Source organism: Penicillium mononematosum, assembly GCF_028829835.1.
Source record: "Penicillium mononematosum strain IBT 11891 chromosome Unknown utg000005l:1.0-9366267.0:1.0-9372171.0, whole genome shotgun sequence".
In the NCBI taxonomy this organism is placed as follows: Eukaryota; Fungi; Ascomycota; class Eurotiomycetes; order Eurotiales; family Aspergillaceae; genus Penicillium; species Penicillium mononematosum.
This window is the reverse complement of record NW_026643275.1, coordinates 6792949-6813477: the sequence shown is the minus strand read 5'-3', so window position 1 is coordinate 6813477 and position 20529 is coordinate 6792949. Positions and strand designations below refer to the sequence as shown.

General features: G+C 49.2%; 9 protein-coding genes across 9 annotated transcripts; 4 read left to right on the top strand and 5 right to left on the bottom strand.

Moving 5' to 3' along the window:
- Window positions 1-90: 90 nt before the first annotated feature.
- Window positions 91-954, bottom strand: N7519_010751 (mitochondrial inner membrane protease ATP23; the record flags this gene model as incomplete). The annotated part of the gene is made up of 3 exons (XM_057297524.1): window positions 91-318; window positions 369-628; window positions 693-954. The coding sequence occupies 3 exons, from the start codon at window positions 952-954 to the stop codon at window positions 91-93; spliced, it is 750 nt and encodes a 249-aa protein (XP_057145406.1).
- A 192-nt stretch (window positions 955-1146) lies between these two features.
- Window positions 1147-2669, top strand: N7519_010750 (glutamate 5-kinase; the record flags this gene model as incomplete). The annotated part of the gene is made up of 5 exons (XM_057297523.1): window positions 1147-1186; window positions 1238-1425; window positions 1501-1611; window positions 1665-1760; window positions 1815-2669. The coding sequence occupies 5 exons, from the start codon at window positions 1147-1149 to the stop codon at window positions 2667-2669; spliced, it is 1290 nt and encodes a 429-aa protein (XP_057145405.1).
- Window positions 2670-2968: 299 nt separating this feature from the next.
- On the bottom strand, window positions 2969-4102 carry N7519_010749 (putative beta-1,6-glucan biosynthesis protein (Knh1); the record flags this gene model as incomplete). Its single annotated transcript, XM_057297522.1, has 4 exons — window positions 2969-3037; window positions 3103-3670; window positions 3745-3845; window positions 3911-4102. 4 exons carry the CDS (start codon window positions 4100-4102, stop codon window positions 2969-2971), a joined length of 930 nt encoding a protein of 309 aa, XP_057145404.1.
- Window positions 4103-4343: 241 nt separating this feature from the next.
- On the top strand, window positions 4344-5341 carry N7519_010748 (signal recognition particle receptor subunit beta; the record flags this gene model as incomplete). The annotated part of the gene is made up of 2 exons (XM_057297521.1): window positions 4344-4556; window positions 4607-5341. 2 exons carry the CDS (start codon window positions 4344-4346, stop codon window positions 5339-5341), a joined length of 948 nt encoding a protein of 315 aa, XP_057145403.1.
- Window positions 5342-6155: 814 nt separating this feature from the next.
- N7519_010747 (cystathionine beta-synthase CYS4) lies at window positions 6156-7923 on the bottom strand (the record flags this gene model as incomplete). Its single annotated transcript, XM_057297520.1, has 4 exons — window positions 6156-6749; window positions 6805-7481; window positions 7551-7585; window positions 7664-7923. The coding sequence occupies 4 exons, from the start codon at window positions 7921-7923 to the stop codon at window positions 6156-6158; spliced, it is 1566 nt and encodes a 521-aa protein (XP_057145402.1).
- Window positions 7924-9373: 1450 nt separating this feature from the next.
- N7519_010746 (hydrogen/calcium exchanger domain-containing protein) lies at window positions 9374-10814 on the top strand (the record flags this gene model as incomplete). The annotated part of the gene is made up of 2 exons (XM_057297519.1): window positions 9374-10164; window positions 10214-10814. 2 exons carry the CDS (start codon window positions 9374-9376, stop codon window positions 10812-10814), a joined length of 1392 nt encoding a protein of 463 aa, XP_057145401.1.
- A 218-nt stretch (window positions 10815-11032) lies between these two features.
- Window positions 11033-11821, bottom strand: N7519_010745 (putative cyclin-dependent protein kinase complex component; the record flags this gene model as incomplete). Its single annotated transcript, XM_057297518.1, has 1 exon — window positions 11033-11821. The coding sequence occupies one exon, from the start codon at window positions 11819-11821 to the stop codon at window positions 11033-11035; it is 789 nt and encodes a 262-aa protein (XP_057145400.1).
- A 2330-nt stretch (window positions 11822-14151) lies between these two features.
- Window positions 14152-15837, bottom strand: N7519_010744 (uncharacterized protein; the record flags this gene model as incomplete). The annotated part of the gene is made up of 4 exons (XM_057297517.1): window positions 14152-14760; window positions 14822-15292; window positions 15351-15630; window positions 15677-15837. The coding sequence occupies 4 exons, from the start codon at window positions 15835-15837 to the stop codon at window positions 14152-14154; spliced, it is 1521 nt and encodes a 506-aa protein (XP_057145399.1).
- A 1758-nt stretch (window positions 15838-17595) lies between these two features.
- Window positions 17596-19966, top strand: N7519_010743 (ankyrin repeat domain-containing DHHC palmitoyltransferase family protein; the record flags this gene model as incomplete). The annotated part of the gene is made up of 4 exons (XM_057297516.1): window positions 17596-17865; window positions 17932-19073; window positions 19125-19237; window positions 19296-19966. The coding sequence occupies 4 exons, from the start codon at window positions 17596-17598 to the stop codon at window positions 19964-19966; spliced, it is 2196 nt and encodes a 731-aa protein (XP_057145398.1).
- Between the last annotated feature and the right edge of the window lie 563 nt (window positions 19967-20529).

Here is a 20529-nt window from a genome sequence, read left to right as displayed (position 1 = left end):
GCTAGTGAAACCAATGAAATATAGTACATCCAAACAATATCTATCATACAAAAGGGTGGAGAATAGTACAAAGGTGCATGAGTTGTGGTATCATCGGTAGATCTCATCAAATGGGCGTGTGTCTCTGAAACAGCTATCCCAGACCTCATTGACGACCCTTGTGGCATGGGCTTCGTCTTTACAAGTTGGGCGTGCTCGCACAGACAGGATGGCTCTTCGTCGGACGCACTCTTGGTGCTGCTGTGTAAGCTTCCACTGCCCTCTCCGGAAGAACTCGCGGGCCCATCTGCACTCGCCGCTGAGCGAACTAGCTCGAATCTAAACGGATTTAGCAAACATTGACATTTTAAGACAAGAATAATACATACCTCGGTACATGCTGCATGCCGCAGATTATCAGACCAATTCACCTTGAACCTGAGGTGGTCAAATGCATGAACCATCTCATGGGCCATGGTATCTTCGAGGTGTCCCTGGTCCTTCATCTCATTCGCGCAGATCAGGATCCCATACTCCGGATCAAAGCCACCACCCTTCCGATCAGGGCATCGACGACAGTAGATATTATGACTGTGAAGATCGCCTCCTAGTTGTTCAATGCTTTCGCTGAGGAATCGAATGGTAGGACCTTAACAAATTGTAATTGACCTGGTCAGTATCCGGCTCAGATAACTCCTAGACGAGTCACTCACTATATTGAAGAAGGTAATCCCGCTGGTCCTCACAGCGCTTGCAGTCTGCTTCTTCATTGCGAGTGTCTCGCGCAATACGGAACTGCTCGATTCCTTCGCTGGACATCTTGCCCGTGAGGATGGAATAGATATTGCGAAATTGGGTCCAGGTGTCATCACCGGGGATGAATCCTGTAGTATCAGGCTTTCCATTTGAAGGCGCAGCCGCACCTGGCGACTGGGTGTCTGTCATGTTCGATGGACTTGTCGAGGACACACTCATCACTGCGCGCGATAAAGCGAGATCCTCCGCAAATGGCGGTAGTGGATGGCAGAATCGGCGCCGTAATCGGGCAAAAAGTGCTCTTCCGCGATTTGTCGCGGGCAGTGAGCAGAACAGGCCTTTCTGTATTCTTTTTGTTTGTTTTCTTATTTATTTGTTGCTGGAAGGTTTATTTGAAGTAGAATTTGCGCCATGGCGACCTCATCGGGTCTCACAATTGTGATCAAATTAGGTGCGGGGATCTATATCTGTTGATGACTCGAGTACTGACTCAATGTACCAGGAACGAGTTCGATTGTCGACGAGAAAACCCACGAGCCAATTCTTTCGATCTTGACATTGATTGTGGAAACGGTGGCCAAGCTACACAGAGATGGTCACCGGGTCGTCCTTGTATCATCTGGCGCCGTGGGCGTTGGACTACGAAGGATGAATGTGGACGAAAGACCAACATATCTGCCACGCATACAGGTATGTCTTTGGTCCTACAGCACAAGAAGCCCATATGATATTCTCAATGGGAAATTTGCTAAATAAAATCTATAGGCTCTCGCTGCAGTTGGCCAATGTCGACTGATGAGTCTTTGGGATAATCTATTCTCGCATCTTCGTGTCCCTGTCGCCCAGATTCTTTTGACGAGGAATGATATTGCTGATGTATATACTCTTATATCTGTCCAGGCCTGTTCCTCCACTGACACTCAATACAGAGAACCCAATATGTCAATGCGCAAAATACATTTGGACAGTTGTTTGATATGGGAGTGATCCCTATTGTCAACGAGAATGATACCCTGGCTGTTTCTGTAAGGAAATTCCCCTTTCAGGCATGGCCAAGCATCTGATCCAATGATTCCTAGGAAATTAAATTTGGCGACAACGATACCCTTTCTGCAATTACCGCGGCAATGATCAAGGCCGACTATCTGTTTTTGATGACCGATGTCGACTGTCTCTATTCGGCGAACCCTCGAACCAACCCAGACGCAAAACCCATTGAGGTAGTGACCGATATCTCCTCTCTCGAGGCTGATGTCTCATCAGCAGGCTCCTCTCTTGGGACTGGGGGTATGAGCACGAAGATTGTGGCTGCTAAGCTTGGAACCAGTGCTGGCGTCACTACGGTTATCACCAAGAGCTCAAAACCGGGCAACGTTCACGACATTGTGAAATACCTACAATACCTCGAGGCTCGGTCCAATGACGTAGCAGCTGACGATCAACATGAGACACCCACTGCCCCCCTTCATACCCGATTCATCCGTTCAAATACCCCGATTCAGTCACGGACATTCTGGCTACTTCATGGACTGTACCCACATGGTACATTATACATCGACCGCGGAGCTTACCACGCACTCTTGAATAATGCCAATCTTCTCCCGGTTGGAGTGGTCGGAGTTGAAGGCCATTTTGGACAGCAGGAATCCGTGCGGCTAGTAGTTGTTGATCGGCCATCTCCAGATGCCTTGAATGGCGATTTTATCCACCACAGTGAGGAACCCAAGGAAGTCGGTCGGGCTTTGGTGAACTACGGAAGCATTGAAATCACCCACATCAAGGGCCATCGCAGCACACAGATTGAGACGCTACTTGGCTATGCCGATAGCGACTATGTGGCGATGCGAGAGAACATCTCGTTCCATCCAGAACACCGCAAGCATCCGGTGACACCGTCGTTAACACCGGCCTTGGAGGAATGGAGGTCCCCTTGAGACATAATATTGGTGTCATCTGGTATACGCATATTACGAACAGAAGCGAAAGATCTGCATTCAACTGCATTAGATGGTCGATATTCCCAGTCAAAGCTTGATCATTTCAATATAAAATTTGCCATCGATATATAGGCTAGCAATTCAAAAGCGGAAAAAGAAACGTTTACGCCTGGATAATTCAGAAACCCCCCCAAGGCGTGAATGAAACCACTTGGAGATTGGGTGTTTCCACGCCAATCCAAGCACCATGTAAAGGTATCCGAGAAAATAAATATGGCAAGATGCTCGAAAGCCTATCAATCATTCCAACGCTCTAACCACCTCTGCATTCTCTTGTCTAATGTGGGCGCAGGAGCGGGCGCGGCCTAAACAAAAACAAAAGGATTAGCTTTCAACCCCAACCGACAACCATTCAAGGAATCAAACTCACCGTGTTCTCGATGGTGTTTGCCGTCCACGTCGCAAACGCTGTATCCGTGTACTGGACGGTTGGCGGACCTAGGTAGCTAGTCGCAATGGAGAACGGGAAAGGCGGATATTGAGGAGTGGCCGATCTGGTTGCGACAGTAGTCCCAGCTCTCTTGGGCGTTGGGGCATATTTGATCGGGCCAGTCTGCTCGCCGTACGGGACAGTATGCTGGTCAACCCCAGCAACAGCTCCAACTCCAACGCCGCCGACAGCAGCCGCCTGTCGTTTGCGTAGCTCATTGTGCTCGGCTTCGCCTTTGACGGTTGGGGTTGGGAACTGCAAGGCCGTTTCGGTTGAGGAACTCTTGGTGAGGCTTGAAATGTTGAAAGTTGAAATGAGATCTTCCTCAATGAGGTGGTCATCGTCTTGGACCGTAGGCCAGGGAATAGCCACTGCGGGAATCGGCTGCATTGTTTTGATCGCATTCGTTACTTTGGTCGAGAAGGTACCTTTCATGTTGGTCAAAGTGAAATGGGAAGTGAATCCGGACCAGTAATCATGAGGGCCTGATAACACTATCTTGAGGAAGCTAATTGAAGGGGACATTGGTCAGTCACAAAGCGAATTGATGAAGCCACTGATGCTAGGGGGGAATGGCCTTACTATGCATTGGGTTCATTTCCGCCGACATTCTGGTCAACTCGAAATGACACCATGTCACCAGGGGCATAAGCACCATTGCTGATGACTTGAGATAGAGTGTCCTGACCTCGGGGATATGTGGTTAGCTCTATGTCTTTTTTCCATCTTAGCAATGAGAGAAACATACATATGAACCTGTCGTCTCGTCACCGGCACAGAGATAAAAATTATAAGTTGAAGTCGGCTCAGCCTCTAAGCCCCAAAGCAGGCTCACGGGAGCTGCACCATCGAAACTCAGGTCATATGTAGTGATCTGAGAACTGATCTGACCATAGACGGCCGTAAATAGCAGGGCGACCTGAAGCAATTGGACTCTCATGGCTGTGATTGAGAAACACAAGATTTGAGAGAATGGAGAATGGTCTCCCAGTCAAGAGATTGAGGGAAATCATCCCTTTCATATCTGGACCTGGTATGTGCATCATTCCAAAGCCCTTGAGCCCTTTAGCCCTTTATAGAAACGAGAACGTGTGATGTGCACTAAGATAAGGGTGGTCCGTGCTATCAAGGCTGTCAAAGTGTCCCCAAGGTCAGCCCACAACTTTTGACAACTTACAACCATGTCGTCTCAAGCAAACTGGAACTCAGTGACTGGCATTGCCACACTGCTGTTCGATGGCAATCTCGTTGCTATTGCTATTGCCATTCTCTTCACCTTTGGTGTCCCGATCGCACTACACATCTTATTCTTCCAGACTGTAGCGTCTCCGCCCTCGAGTAACTTCCTCCTCCTAGGCCCCAGTGGAGCTGGCAAAACTGCTTTTACAACCTTGGTAGGTTCCATGACCTGAATGTGGTCGAGCCCTTGCTAACCAATCTATAGCTCGAGGCCAAGTCCTCACTCGCGTCGAACAAGTCGCACAGCACCCACACCTCTCAACAATCCACCCTAGTAACCGTGACCTTACCACCTACTGTCCCTACCGGATCTAACCGCTACCGATCCGTGAACGATCCCTCTTTGAAGGAGGCCATCCGGAATCCAATCAAGTACCGCATAAGGGATACCCCTGGCCATGGCAAGCTCCGCGCGTCGCAGGGGATCTCCGAGCTCCAGACCATGTCCCAGTCAAAGGACATCAAGACAAGGCTACGCGGCGTGGTATTCATGGTCGATACAGCTGCTCTAGTTGACGAAGCGACGCTCCGCGACACAGCAACCTATCTGCATGACGTTCTTCTCTTTCTCCAGAAGCGCGCAAAGAACGGGTCATCGAGCAAGCGGACCACTGAAGTCCCTGTCTTAGTCGCTGCGAACAAGCAGGATCTATTCACTGCATTGCCGCCCGGTGCGGTGAAAGAAAAGCTGGAAGCGGAGATTGATCGCATCCGCAAGTCGAAGACCAAGGGTCTTCTGGATGCAAGTGCGGATACCGAGTTGGAAGACGAAGAGGAGATCTTAGGTAATGATGAACAGGAGGCTTTCAGTTTCAAGCTTCTGGAGCACGAGGTTGGTGTCAAGGTTGATGTGGTTGGTGGTGCTGTCAAGGGTGACTTGCAGGAAGAGTTCGGATCTGGAGTGCGCCGCTGGGAGGAGTGGGTTGGTATGTGCTTGTGAGCGATACGACCTTTTTGCTCTCTTGTCTTGATGGTCCGTAATAGTAAATAGGTGGCCCTATCATGGTTTGCTTGTATATGTTATGCCCCAAAAAAGTGCATCGAGGTCTCTGAGAGGCTACGTGGTGTTCTACTTTTCTATTGATATTGCCAACCCAACCCTAGTGTCTCCCGAGGTCTATAGCTTGGATATCGATCCAGTCCAGTATGGTCGGCATTGTGATTACCTAGGTAGGAACCTAACGGCATGAAAGCGATCATTTCCAGATATTGTGCTGGGCGCACACAGCGTGGCGAGGTATAATAAGGTATAATATTCAATTGTCTTGAGACCAGGGCCTCTACTTATCTTTGCCAATGCCTGCTTGCCCACCCTGGGCTCCAGAATTAGTTGAATCTAATGATAACTCACTGTCACTACAGCCACCCGTCCCTTTAACGGTGGTACTTTTCCCCAGGGAGAAGTTGGATATGTAAAGATTGTCATTTGGGGATTTGGAGTGGGCAAAGTCGAGAAGATCCCTATAGGTATCTGATCTGAATCAACGACATCGCCACCTAAACCGAATATGCTTGGAAAAAGAACCATGTATATATTCTCTATGGTGTGCATTAAGTATTTATCACATTCAACGCCAGCCTTTGCGCTGCACGATCTAGGTATTTCAATCCCACAATGTGTTGAATCCCATCGGGGAGCCCTCATGCCAACGCAAGAGAAACGCCTATCCCAAAATATCGATGTTCAGGAATGTTGAACCCTTACCCAACAATGTCTCATGCGAATGCATTTCAGGAAAGAAACAAAAAACATTTTAGGCCTTGTTCGCCTTGGACTGGTGCAGCATCCAAGTGAGCAGGTCAACCTTGGTAGCGATAGCCAATGGCTTCATCGCACCGCTTGCGTCCTTCTCGGTCACGACCGCAGCGCTGTTCCACTCGAAGAAGCGGTTCAGGACACTGAGAGGGGTATCCATGGTGATCTCGATAAAGCCGCGACTCCGGATCCGAGGCTTGAGGGAGTCAATGCCCTTAGAGAGATCACGGGGGTCGGTGACCACCTCGGAGATCTTTGAGAAGTCAAACATGACATCGGAGACGGGGCTCTGGCCCGAGGCCCGGCCGTGCGTCAGTCGGCTGAGAATGTTGCCCAGCGTCACGAGACCGACGAGCTTGCGTCCAGAAGGGGCAAGGACGGGGAGTTGATCAAAGCCGCGGTCGCGCATGACCTCGATGGCAGTCTCGCAAGGGGAATTGGCTGTCACGGTGGTGATGGGCTTCAACCGCAAGGCGCTGACCTTGGCATTGGCCAGGGAGTCAGACTCGGGCTCCTGTATTTGAGCTGTGGATGCAGCGTCGGGGAGCGACGGGAGGAGATCGTTGGCTGCGAGCCAGTCGTCATCGGCGAACTTGAATCCGGTTAGCTTGAATGCAAAATCAATAGAAGGAATATTTTGATCCCACCTTGGAGAGGTAACTTCTGATGCTGTCGGGAAGAATCACAACGACGACATCGTCCTTGGAGAACTTTTTGGCCTCGTTAGCCTTGACCAGAGCCGCAATGGCACTGCCACTGCTACCGCCGACCAGCAGACCCTCCTCGGCAATCAAACGCCGGGAGTACTTGAAAGACTCCCTATCTCCCGTCTTGATCCATTGGCTCACGGCACCTTGGTCCAAAACCTCGGGGACGAAGTCATATCCAATACCCTCGACCTTGTAAGGCTCATTGGCACGAGCTTCGTTGAGGGAGGGAGGCAAAGCGAGAATAGAACCGAAGGGATCCGCGGCGATCACGTTGATATCGGGGTTGTGCTTCCGCAGGCCACGGGCAAGACCGGTGATCGTGCCACCGGTTCCAGCTCCAGCGACAATAGCACTGATCTTGCCATTGGTCTGGGTCCAGATCTCCTCGGCAGTGCCAAGCTCGTGTGCCAAGGGGTTGTTCGGGTTTTCGTACTGGTCCAAGATGTGGGCGTTGGGCAATTCCTTCTCGAGACGTCTGGCAACGCCGATATGCGATTCGGGCGAGTCAAAGGCGGCTTCGTTGGGTGTTCGGATGATAGTCGCATTCAAGGCACGTAGGACGGAGACCTTCTCGGCGGACATCTTCTCTGGGAGAGTGATAATGGTCTTGTAGCCTGGATTGAGAAGAATAGATAAAATTAGGGCGGATCGGACAAGTAGAGCCTAGACAAATAGAAACATACCCTTGACGGCACCAACCAGTGCCAGACCGATGCCACTGATGAATCTCAATTAGCTTCGGTGTCTATGACCGCCTGAAGCGGCAGAGAAAAAAAAACAGAGAAAAAGCACCTACGTGTTGCCACTGGTAGGCTCAATGAGAGTATCACCAGGCTTGATGCGGCCAGATCGCTCAGCCTCTTCAATCATGCGCAGGGCAATGCGATCCTTGACACTGCCACCGGCATTGAAGTACTCCAACTTGGCGTAGACGGTAGCATCGATTCCCAAGGTGCGGGGCAGATGGTTCAGTCGCACAAGGGGTGTGTTGCCGATCTGCTGGGTGATTGTGTCCAAAGTGACCGGCGGGATGCCGGGGGTAGTGGTAGAAGCCATGATGTGAGAGAGAGGATGTACGAATGTACAGAAAGTACAACGTATGTTGAAGTGAAGAAGGAAGATTTCGACTTTTGCGCCCCGCCCGATGATAGCCGTGTGGGCCCATGGTTACATAGTGTCTACGGAGTACTTAAGTAGGAGTACTTGACTTTGTTATAGGTTTGTAGGTTTATAGGTTTATAGGTTTATTGGAATAGTATATTATAATATGAATAGTCGTATATACCTATGTACCTACCTAGGTAGATATATGTAATTTACATAATCTTAGAGGGATTAGTCTATGTATGGACGGAGTGAAAAGTCCAACTATTTTTATATTAAACAACTCTGGGAAATATCATATAGGAAGATCCAATGCAATTAATTAGAGCTACATACATGCCGTAATGGCATTATATATATATAAAGAGTGCAGTCCCAATCCTTCAAATGTTCTATAATATCTACATGTACGGGTGTTATATACATGAACTTCACCTTACCACTATATATATAATTAGATGTCTATATATTTTAAAGAATCCATGAGGGTAACTTTGATAGAGAGAGAAGTATCTATAGAATAGCATAAATAAAAAGATACTATTATTGTTAATGGACTCCATATTCATGGATATCCATCTCCTTCTTAGACCTGCTACTCTGGTAAACACTTACAACATATGTTCACCCTAATCTGAAGAACGGAGATCTCTAGTTGATTGGCCAATAAATCCCCTCAAGGGTCACGTTGATCCAGATCAAGCTTAACAAGCTTAACAAGCTTAACAAGCTCTCCAAGCACGCATATCATTACCCGATTCCATACGGAGTATGCAAAATGTGCATATTTGACTGGGTTATTTCCCTTGAGAGACATCTCCACGGAGTACTCCGTCCACAGCCAAGATCGTGGCTGTGCAATGGCTATTCTCCACACGCTTAGCGTTTCATCCCCTGAGACGGTGAATATTTGAATACCGAGGTATTTATGGACACAAAACGATAATCTGAAGAGAGTGTTGGATTGTGGAAGTCGAGTATGGCAGTACCACTCGTCAACTCGTTCATATCCTTTCCCCCCTCGCTTCTTGAGCCAAATCGCAACACGAAGGAGACGATCTTCACAGGAGAAGCATCGTGGAACACAGTTCCATTGTGGCTGCGCCAAGACCTCCTAGTTATGCATATTGAAACATTCGAGGGCTGATTGGCTCTGTCCAGTGCCAGCGCACTGGGCATGTTGTTTTTTATTTGTCTCCTTTATATAGTGAAATTGCGGCCCAGCCTATGTTGTACAGTTCTTTTTATTTTCTTGTGCTGTGTTGTGCTGTGTTTCCTTCTGGCATCTATCGAGATCCATCCCTATCCTCTTCTGATTTTGTCTCTGGTACTTTGTGTGTACTTCAACCTCCCCGAGCTCTCCGATACTGCCCGGTCTATACGGAATAGTTGTTGGTGAAAAATGGGCTCAATCAGGTCAACACATTCACAGGACCTCCGTCTCCGTGGGGGTGACCAGCCCAAGACTGTCCAGGAGAAGCCCTCGCAGAACTCGATATTGCCTACCAACTCCACTTCCAAGCGAGCATGGGCCTTATTTCGCGTGGACACAGCTGGAGAGAGCGGTCGAAGTGGCATCCACCCGTGGCATCTCCTCAAGGTATGCTTTAGGAGTGTCTGTACGCTTTCAATGGTCGTGAATATCCTCTGGCCATTTGTTCCCGCCGCGATTGTCATGCATTTTGCGCGACCCGATCTTCACGTCTGGGTCTTCAGTCTCAATTACATCGCCATGGTGCCTTCAGCAAACCTGCTCGGCTTTGCTGGCGGAGAGCTAGCCAAAAAGTTGCCGAAGATGATAGGCATCATCGTGGAAACAACTTTGGGCGCAGTGGTGGAACTCGTGCTGTTTATGGTTTTGTTGTATAACCATGGCCGGACCGAACACTCGGATCTGATCCCTGTCATCCAGGCCGCTATCCTCGGTTCCATCATGGCCAATCTCCTGCTTTGCTTGGGCATGTGTTTCTTTGTCGGCGGTATCAAACGTCATGAGCAGACCTTCCACGAGGCCGTCAGCGAAGTTGGTACTGGATTGCTCCTTGTCGCGGGTTTCGGTCTGTTGATCCCAAGTGCATTCTACTCCGCACTTCGTGGAAGCGTCAATGCACACTTCACTCTGGTGCAGTTGAACGAATCTGTCTTGACGATTAGCCGTGCCAGCGCGGTGATCCTTCTCGTAGCTTTTTTGATGTGAGTGGCCTAGGCCCTAGCCTATAATTTAACCACTAACACTCGATAGATTCCTTTTCTTCAACCTTCGCAGCCACAACTCCATGTTCGATGAAATTCTAGAGAAAGACGAACACCACGACGAAGACCGACACGAAGAAGCTGCGAGAGCAAAACTCACAATGATAGAATGCTTCGTTGCCATCGCCATTTCCCTGACCTGCGTCTGCATGTCCGCTGTCTTCCTAGTCCAAGAAATCGAGTATATCGTGGAGCGCGGCGTCTCGGATAATTTCCTCGGTTTGATTCTCGTCCCTCTGGTGGAAAAGGCCGCCGAGCACCTCACGGCCATCGACGAAGCCTGGGACAACCAGATCAACTTTGCACTCTTCCACTGCCTGGCCCCTTCGATCCAAACAGCACTGCTGAATGCCCCGCTCACTGTCATTGTTGGCTGGGGTATGGGCAAGGATATGGGGTTGAACTTCGAGATCTTCATGGTTGTCCTCCTGGTGCTTTCGATTCTGGTCGTGGGGAATTTCTTGCGTGACGGCAAGTCCAATTACCTTGAAGGTGCTCTTTGTGTTCTGGTTTACTTCATCATCGCTGTTTGCACTTGGTACTATCCTGCAGTGCACGTAACCTCGACGAACCAGTCTTACGTCGGGTAGTGTTTTTAAGCGTGCATGGTTCGCGAATATATTGCATACTGTATATCACTCATGGTTGGTGTTTTGAGCGGTTTGATGGGGTGGACTAAAGCTCCATAGATGGTCAGGGTAAATAACTGTCTGAATACCAGACAGCACCTAGCTAGTCAGATAAGGCCACATAATGTAAGATGACCTCATATGAGACAAAAAAAATATAGTATGATCCGACTGGAATGCTATTCCAGGGTAGTGTGAGGGCGCAGGGCTTCTTTCATCAACATCTGCGCATCAACACGCAGCTCAAAGTCCGCCAGGAAACAAAAGCTGATCTCGAGTTTCGACAATTCTTGCTCACTGACTCCACCGACCTTCGCAACCCGGCTATGCGGATAGCTCAAGTCCTCTAGAGCCTTCGAAGCAACCCAAACACCAGCAAGCACAAGCCTGTGCATATTCTTCGGCAAGACCATTAACACATTCTCGACCAGTGTCATCTTAGATATATACACGCTAGCTGCGAGATAGACCGCCGTAGACATAGGACAGTACCTATGTAAACGAAGCAGATACTCGTTCAATGGAATTGGCGGCACCTTCTTTGACAGAAACTTTTTCGCCAGGATAGCCATCTGAATGGCCTCTTCCGTCGCCCTCACCGGGTCGACAGGATTATCCGAGTCCTTAACATGCAACCCGACAGTTTTCACCTCGCCCTCAGCAGGGGTATCGTAACCCATAGGTGTGGAGCCATGCGCATGCAGCTCATCGGTGCCGACAGGTTTCTGAGCATAGTAAGCGCCTAGCCGCTCAATATTCAAACAGAGCAAGTGTAATGCAGCCTCGGGCGAAATATCAAACACGGCGGGGGTCTGCGACGAATCAGGGTCGTTGGCGGGCTGGTGACGGTCAATATTATCCAGCGGCGAGCCGAGTTTCAGCATGGTTGGCGCGGGGTTTGTGTTTTGGTTGGAATTCGTGTCTTGGGACACGGACACGGTTGTGGTTTGTGTTACGGCGGTGGCCATGGTGTGCGCGTGTGGATAATTTGTTCTTTCACTGCCACGCGCAGGCGCGGGCTTGGTAGGGGGTTGCGAGTAGAGCGCACCTGGACCTTGAGGTGGATGGCTCCCCGGCTGGGTATCTCATTTTCCAATGACTGGTTTCTGGCCTCTGTTGGGACTTGTGCTAAATTTGTGGCGAGATCTTGGGCTCGATTACGAGGTAGAGGACCTGAGGCGGTATTGACGGGGTCTTCGAGTTGTATAGCGGGGCGAGAGTAAGTTGTTTTGGGTTCTATATGGAATGAGAGCCGATCAAGTTCTAAAAAAAATTAAACTTACCTTGGATCCGAATATGTGAGTGAAAATAGAATTGAATATTTTGAATCACTTTGAAATCAATAAGTACATTAAGTACAGGAGTAAGATCGAAGCAGAATGAGAAGGGGAGATAAGAAAGTTGCCACATGTGACCTTGGCCTTGGCTCTGTATGGATGAACTATATACAACTTGAAAGCACATACAAAATGTACAACTTGGCACCAGAAAACAAAACAAAACTCCTAACACTCCAGATAAAGATAAAAAGGAAGCCTCTAAACTCCGATCCCGGTAGCAGAGGGGTTTAGACTGGGCTTGTTTCGACCTTTTTGCCTCCTAATCCCCTAGTCTGCTGAAAGTGGACGGAAAACAGCATCGACAACCAGGGGAGCGGTTCCATCCACGAATATCTGCGTCGATATGCTGGGTCACCAACCTAGCGCGGCTGTAGCAACCAAAATGCTCCTAGAACCAGGGGCATGCATCCCGTCCGCGATGTCCAAGGACACGCCGACCCGAGCACGACATCCCACGTACACCACTGTAGATTGCACTTGGTACTCTAGTCTCGTACCGAATACCAGAGTCCCGGGTACTCCAGGACCGGGCCCCCGACGAACCCTGTGCCGGGTATCTGATTTCGTAGTTGACATCGTCGTCGAACCGAACGTTCTTATGCGTTCGGCGGGGTTGACGTGTCTCCACGTCCACGGATAGACGTGTGTACGAATAAGGTGCCGGTCGCCGGGGCTGCCGTGTTTCGACATCGACTGACACTCTGACGGAGTCATACCTCCTTCTAGCAAAATTAGCGGCCATTTCATAGTCAGGAGGATCAACCACAAAGAGCCTGGGGGGCGGTTCATGGGCTGGCGGTGCATACCGGGACCCGTGAACAGGTTCTGACCTGTAAACCGAATAGGAGGGCCGGGGCCTCATCTCTGTCGAGTGTAGGTATGTGCGTCGACGTGTTTGCTATCTTCTCGTTAGTTTCTTGTTATTGATACTCGATGGAATAGACTCGAGGGCAATTGGAATGATAATAAACGATCCTTGAACAATGCATGGTGAAACAAAGATACACTTGAACAAGGGAGCTATTGAAGGAACATGGAGAGATAAACAATGAAACTCGACAAACCTCAGACACAGCCGGACGGGTGAAATGCCGGGCAAAGCATGCGTAAGAAGACATGTGAACAATGGCAAACCAGATCCCTTTCAAAGGATAAAGATAGAGAAGTATTGGTATACTTGGCTTGAAACAAAGAAGACTTGATAAAGCAAGGCCTTTGTGGTATGAAAACAAAGAGCAATATGGCGAGATATCGACTCGATTTTATATTCGGGCTCTCGACAATGAACAGGGATTTGAAGGCAACATGTCGAATGGAGGAGAAGAGGAGACCTATAATGAAGTTATTAAATGTTGATATTCAATATTCTCTCTCGTTCAAAAAAGGTAATGGCTCATACAAACCTGAGGTCACCAGGGCGCAGTTCAACGAGTCAGCGGCCTTGAAGACCAACGGCCTGACCAAATCGCAGGTTCAACTTCTTCCATCACACCAGAAAATGTCCATGTTGGAGTTTCATCTCCAAAATGAGGGTATATCAAGAAGTGATATAGTATTATGAGCAGGGGTACTCTTCCCAAGTCAGGCGTTGAAGAGCCGGTGAAAGGCGAACAACGTAGCACCTGTTAGTGCCCATAGCGTGTACCAGCAACTTTTCGGAGAATAGTATCCAATGCCCTATGCAGTACCTGGCACTGCCTGAAATATTCACTGCGCAACATTATTCAGGAGTATTAAGGCCAAGAAGGACTTCAGCCACACCTGAGCGTCAAATCAGCGTCCGTGCCACTTTGGGCGCTAAAACAACCAACGGCGATTAAGAGCCAACCATTAACATCTTCGACTGCAACATCAGACAAAATTTCATGCATGGACGTGTAGATCCATAGAAACAATAGAACCATGAGAGACACAGGGAAAAAAAAAGCGCTTGGGCAGCAAAGACTTCGCCACAATTCCTATGTCCACCTCTCAATTAATCTATCCTGATTACAATCACGCTGGTGGAGAACATCCAAGTTGAGCCTCTGGACCCCATTTTGAAGACTCGTGAGTTCTTTCTCGAGGCCCGAGAGCGCTGCCACCTCTGAAGGATCGCGCAGTGATGTTTCATAGTGAGAGTTGGCGTGCAATGAGCAACGAAGAAGCTGGGATGCATTATCCAATGGGGCCAAACAAGTCATCAGAGGAGCATTCACCCCTATATCGAGGTTATGAAGTGTTTCGGAAATATGATATCGCTTCTCATGGAGGTCATCAACCCCTCCATCCTCGCGCGGGTGGAGAATTGATTCTGGTGGTATACCAACACGCCTCAAAAGTCTTTCGAGTGATGGTTGGGCAACTACAGGTGCAGTGGCCGTGCGAGCGAGAAGGATGCCTGGCTGTAACGATCGGCGTCGCAGAGATTCCCGTCGGGATGATGGCTGTGTAACGAGTTCGCTGCCTGCTTCGGATTGGTATAACGCGGCTAGCTGTTCTAACAGTTCCGAGGACGACTCCCGGACCCCGAGTTGGTTCGTGAGATCTTGCTTTGACAAAGTCATCTCGATCAACATGTCGAGTGCCTAGAACAGTATGAATTAGTTCATTGCTGATCAATGGCACTACCGAGCCAGAGCCTCGTACCTGTTCTAGTTTCTCCTGCGATGCCATTCGCAGCTTATCATGCTCATTCTGGAGTTCACGGAGGATGGGCTCATGGAACTGCTGCCTGGTCGACATCTCTGCCAAGATCTCGATCTCTGGATACAGAGACTCTAGTTCTTCCTCGAGGGCAGTGCTCGTCATCCCATCCATAGCGTCGGAGCTTGAGCCGCCTGCGTGGATTGTTTCCAGGTATAGTCGATCGAGACGGTAGTGTATTTCCTCCGCCACGTAGTCTGATAACATCGCACTAAGATGGCTTGTGCGCTTGACCGTAGATGCATCATTCCCACGATACTTGATACTGGACATGAGCGTTTCTAGGCTCGCCAGCGCCTTGTCGTCCTGTTTTAACCGGGTAGATAGAGAAGCGAGTATTCTTTTGCTTTCCGCGCCTGACTTGTCGGTCGCGGACCTAAAACCGGCCTCCAACACATCGGCAAGCTCAGTTGCCTATACAGAATCAGAATCAGCAACACGCGACAACTTTCTGTGGCGGCCATGTCCCTACCGCCATGGTAGTAGTGTGCCTCCCCGCTTCATGTTTCTTATGCAGCCGAGCGATATCCCGGCTCCGCTGTTGCTCAATATCATTTTCCAGGCCCAATTGCTTATTGATGCTTGCACATTGGAACTTCAAAGTCTCAGTCTGTTTCTGAATTGCTGCCGTTGAGGCTTCGAGGGACTCGATCGCGTCGCGGAGTTCGTCTTCGAGGACAGGCCGTGTTGCACCGAAGTCGGGGTTGTTGAGAATAGGCTGAAGAGCGCCAGAGCTTTCCAGCTTGAGGTATCTGTCTCCGGTTAGTTCTGTCTGGTGATTGTACAAATGAGACGTACAACGCGAGCTCATCTTTTGATAGCAGGGTGTCAGGGCGGAGATGCTTGGACACCCATTGCACATTCCTGTCATCCTCAAATGACTCAACCACCTCCTGCTTGACTGGGAGATCTCGATCCTTGAGAATCGATATGAGCTTGTCGGTCAAAGTGTCTTCCATTGTTGTTTTGAGGGGTTGCGATGCGGAGGATAAACAAGGAGCTTCGAAAGTGGAGCTCCAACTTCAAAGTCCTTTGACAACAATCTCCTTGGTACGAAGTATATTTTTCTAATTTCTATTTGGGCAACATAGTTATTGGGTATGATATTTATTTATACAGATATAATACCCTGGCTTTGATATCACTTAGCTATATTATGCACAACTTACACGAGAAATAACATATTGTGCAAGCATATGAGGCCCGTCTTTAGCCAAGTCCTCTTAACATATAAGCCCAATTAAAAAGATAAGACCATTGATATGGCTTTGAAACAACTTCTGATTGTTTCTTTGGGCCTTTTATATATATATATTTCACCCCTTGTTTTGTCTACGGACAAAGGACATTTCGGTTTAGAAGCCAACAAAGGTTGAATTCGAGTATAAAAAGGTTCATTCCTCAGGGTCTTGAAATACATCGCCATCGACTCGAACTATCTGACCAAATATTTCTATTCGGACGCCTTTACCACTAATACATGTACTCACATAAGTAAGAATCCCCTACGCTAACCATCAACCATCACTATGGATGCACCGACTATGCAGGCCTCGCGAGAATTTTTCGCCAACTCACGAAAAGGTTTCGTCGTATATCTCCAGGGACTTTCTGCCGGGGAAATCTCAGGTCAGGACGTCACTACAATCCAAACAGAGCTTCACAGTATATCCCACAGACTCTCTGGCTGGACGGGGCTTCTAGACGATCCCAACGAGCTGACTTGCAGCTGTTTTTCAGGCCGGTGCCACAACCTCTCAAATATTATTGTGGAAGTTGCTGAGCAGGTCACTATCAGGGACGGGCAGCTCCCTGTCACAGTCATGAAGATGTTCAATATGCTGGCTATGCAGGTAGGACGACTCACTCTTTGACGGCCATTGCGAAGAGGACAAGTATGCGCAGGATTTCGAGCGCATGGCCAAGGATGAAGAACGTAGATGGCAGATTGGGTCTCAAGGACCGGATGACGGTAGAGCTGCACTTCTTTTTGGCTTGTGGACTCGTATGAACCGCATCTCAGAGCATGGTCCGACTTGCGCATGCCGGTAATCATTGATTTCTAACTTTTTTTTATAGGTCAATAAAACAACTGCAGAATATAACCGAGCCTAGACTGTTAAGTGTAAAAGTAAGACATGGATATTGAAAGAAGCAACAACGGCTGTATACATAAGTAGTATACATAGTTATGCTCCGTAGGTAGACGGAGTATAACGAGGATATAAAGATCGGCAGATGAGAGGCCGAGAACCAAAAATGCGGCTGCCTGTGGCTGAGTAATCAGGGCAAAAAACCTTGGAAAAGGAGCAATTCGACATACGAGTTAAAAAATCAAATTAGAAATAGAATTTATTCAATCTATTTCAACTTCGAGTATACGAGTATACAAGTATACGGAGTGAAGTACAGAAGGCACAGTCTTAAGTGTACCTAGGTATACCTCCAGGGCTCCAGGGCGACGTGTCTCTCGATCAGCGTCTCCGCAAATCCGAGTCCGCCTTTTCAACCTTACCCTCTTCATCAATCTGTTTACCTATTTTACATATCTACCTCTGACCATTTACCCCTTCCGAGTTGCGCTTTGAAAATAATTCCAAGTGCGCCGGCGACCGAACCGCAATGTTCCTTTAGACTACCGAAAACAATCTAGTCCTCGAATCGAGTCTCCTTTCCAGCCGACTGACATTCGATACATATTCAACAGTAGACCCGAAATGTCTGCCAAAACCTCTCCAGAATCCGGGGACCCCAGCCCTGACCAGACGTCCGGTTCCACCTCTGCCTCGAATAGCAACGGTTCATCCACTCCGAACGATGTCGAGATGAAGAGCTTGCGCCCTGATCCCCCCAAAGGTTCAATTCCTCTGGGGGAGGATATTATGCAGTTGGCTCGGATGGGGGAGATTGGCACTATGCAGAAACTGTTCACGGCCAAAAAGTTCACCGCGAACCACCGCGACGAGGAGGGGATCACACCGCTGCATGTTCGTAAAAACCCAGCGCAACATATAACAAGGGCTCTGTTTACTGACCGCATTCTCTTTTTCTAGTGGGCGGCAATCAACAATCAATATGCGATGTGTAGATTCCTGATCGACTCCGGAGCCGACGTCAACGCCAAAGGAGGAGAATCGGTGGCAACACCAGCCATGTGGGCTGCCCAACGGTGTCATTATTATATTGTAAACTTACTGCTCCAGAATGGAGCGGATCCTCTTCTGACGGACGTCCAAGGATACAATATCCTACACCTTGCGACCATCGATGGCAACGCTTTCCTACTCGTGCTGCTTCTACACCAGGAGATCCCCGTGGACGTTGTTGACCAACAAGGGCATACTGGGCTGATGTGGGCTGCGTACAAGGGGTATCCTGCATGTGTGGACTTGTTCCTACGATGGGGTGCCAATGCAAACGCCGTGGACGAAGGTGGCTTGACACCGCTTCATTGGGCGCTGGTTAAGGGCTCAATGCCCTGTGTCCTGAAGTTGCTTGAATATGGCACCGACCGTTTTGCAAAGACCCGCGATGGAAAATCTCCTGCGACTGTGGCTCAGGAGATGAACACTCTGCGGATTTGGTACCGCTCGCTCAACGAACGCGGCTTTGAACCTGATGGCACCCAAAAAGTGGTGCCTCTGGGCCTTTCAAGCTTCGTACGCAACAAGAGCATGATGACCAAGTTCTTCTTCCTCTGGCCTTTCTTGATTATCCTGGTTGCCATCTGGATGCTCAGTAACCTGGCGATCTTCGTTGCTGTGCCCCTCGTGTTAGTGACAGTCTTCGGGATGCAGTATGTCGCACAACAATTTGCGAACAAGGGGCCTATGGAATATCGCGTTCTGCAGAAAACACCGTATCTAGCTGGTGTCTTTGCAGGCACGTTGTTCTGGGTTGGCTTCCGCTATGTTTTCAAGGTGCTGCCGGCAACTTACTCATCGTCGCCGATTCTGAACATCTTGTTCGCGGTCTTCTTTTGCTCGACTTCTTATTTCTACATCTTTTCCATGGTCCAGGATCCCGGCTACGTTCCGAAAGTGACCAGCAGGAATCAGCAGAGAGAGATTGTTAAGGAACTGTTCGACCAGTGGAAGTTCGACGAAGAGAATTTCTGCATTCCATGTATGACAAGGAAGCCCCTCCGGAGCAGACACTGTCGACGTTGTGGGCGCTGCGTTGCAAAACACGATCAGTATGTGCCATGATAATATTTCTATTGATCTGATCACTAATGCTCAAATAGCCATTGCCCGTGGATTCATAACTGCGTCGGATCGAACAATCTCCGCCATTTTGTTCTTTATATAATCTCCCTCGAAGTTGGCATCATTATGTTTGTGCAGCTAACTATTGCCTGTGAGTACTAGTGGCAAGGGAAAATATTGCCTAGGATCAGTCAACTAACAGGATGCAGACATCAATTCTCTACCCGCTCCTACCAATGCCACCTGCAATGTCATCAACGACACATTGTGTGACTATGCCTCTCGCGACCCCTTCACCCTGATTCTTAATGTGTGGATCACTCTCCAGCTGGTCTGGGTCACCATGCTGTGTGCTGTCCAGCTCGTCCAGATCTCTCGCAACCAGACAACCTACGAGAACATGCGAGGCCACCACATCGACCGATCCTACCCAAGCTCCCAAGCCTTTGCCTCGGCCATGACTGCCGGGACCACGTCAATGGAAGCTGCTGGTCTTTCGGCCTCCGGACAAGGACCCAACCCGGCCCTTCGCGGCCCTCCCCCACACCGACGCAAAACCGGCTGCATCAAGCAATGGTCATCTCTCCTCGGAATCGACGCTTTTTGGACAACCGCCAAGGACGGTCTCCGCGACGGACCTCAGACGGCCCGGCCCCGAAACCCCTTCTCCCGCGGTGTCGTCACCAACTGCCGCGACTTTTGGTGTGACCCGGCTCCGCTCTTTGGCAAGCGCCAGACTGGGGCGGCGATGCTCGGCGGCGAGGTGATCAACTATCACGATATGTATGAAACCCCAATGCGCATGCACACTGGCAACCGGTCCAGTGACGGACCTGGTTACCGCAGCGTTGCTAGCGAGGACCCCGAACGCATGGTGTAAGGTGATCCGAGATCTGAGCGTATTTGCATTTGTTGTTTTTTTTCCAGATCCTGCATTGATATCCTTCTACTCTGTGTTTTTATTATGCAAATCAGCGCGGTGTTGCATTATTGGGGCACGTGGCACGAGCAAATGTTTGCATTTTGCATTTAGAAGGAACCTGTACAGTTGACGTCAGACATTAATGATTTATTTTACTATAATATTATGGGAGATGACTCTTGGACAACAACAGGAACAAGGAAGTCCTTGACTCTAGTGCCTGTCCGGTATATATGACAACCCACTTACTGTCCAAGGCTCTTTACCTACATAGGTAACCTCGAATTCCCGCATTTTCACACGCGCATCAGATAAGATATATGGTTTCCCTTGGCCATGCAGTGGCTCTGCAGCTAACCACCAACACGCTGCATAAGGGCCGAGTTCCGACTTTCCATCGGTGTTTCTGGAAAGATACCTATCTAGGGAGGGCAGTCCTATCCCATCCGAAAGGGCCGATTGGTGCGTCCAACTGGGCCTAGGTCTAGGTACATATGTACATATGTAATGACCGGGGTTAC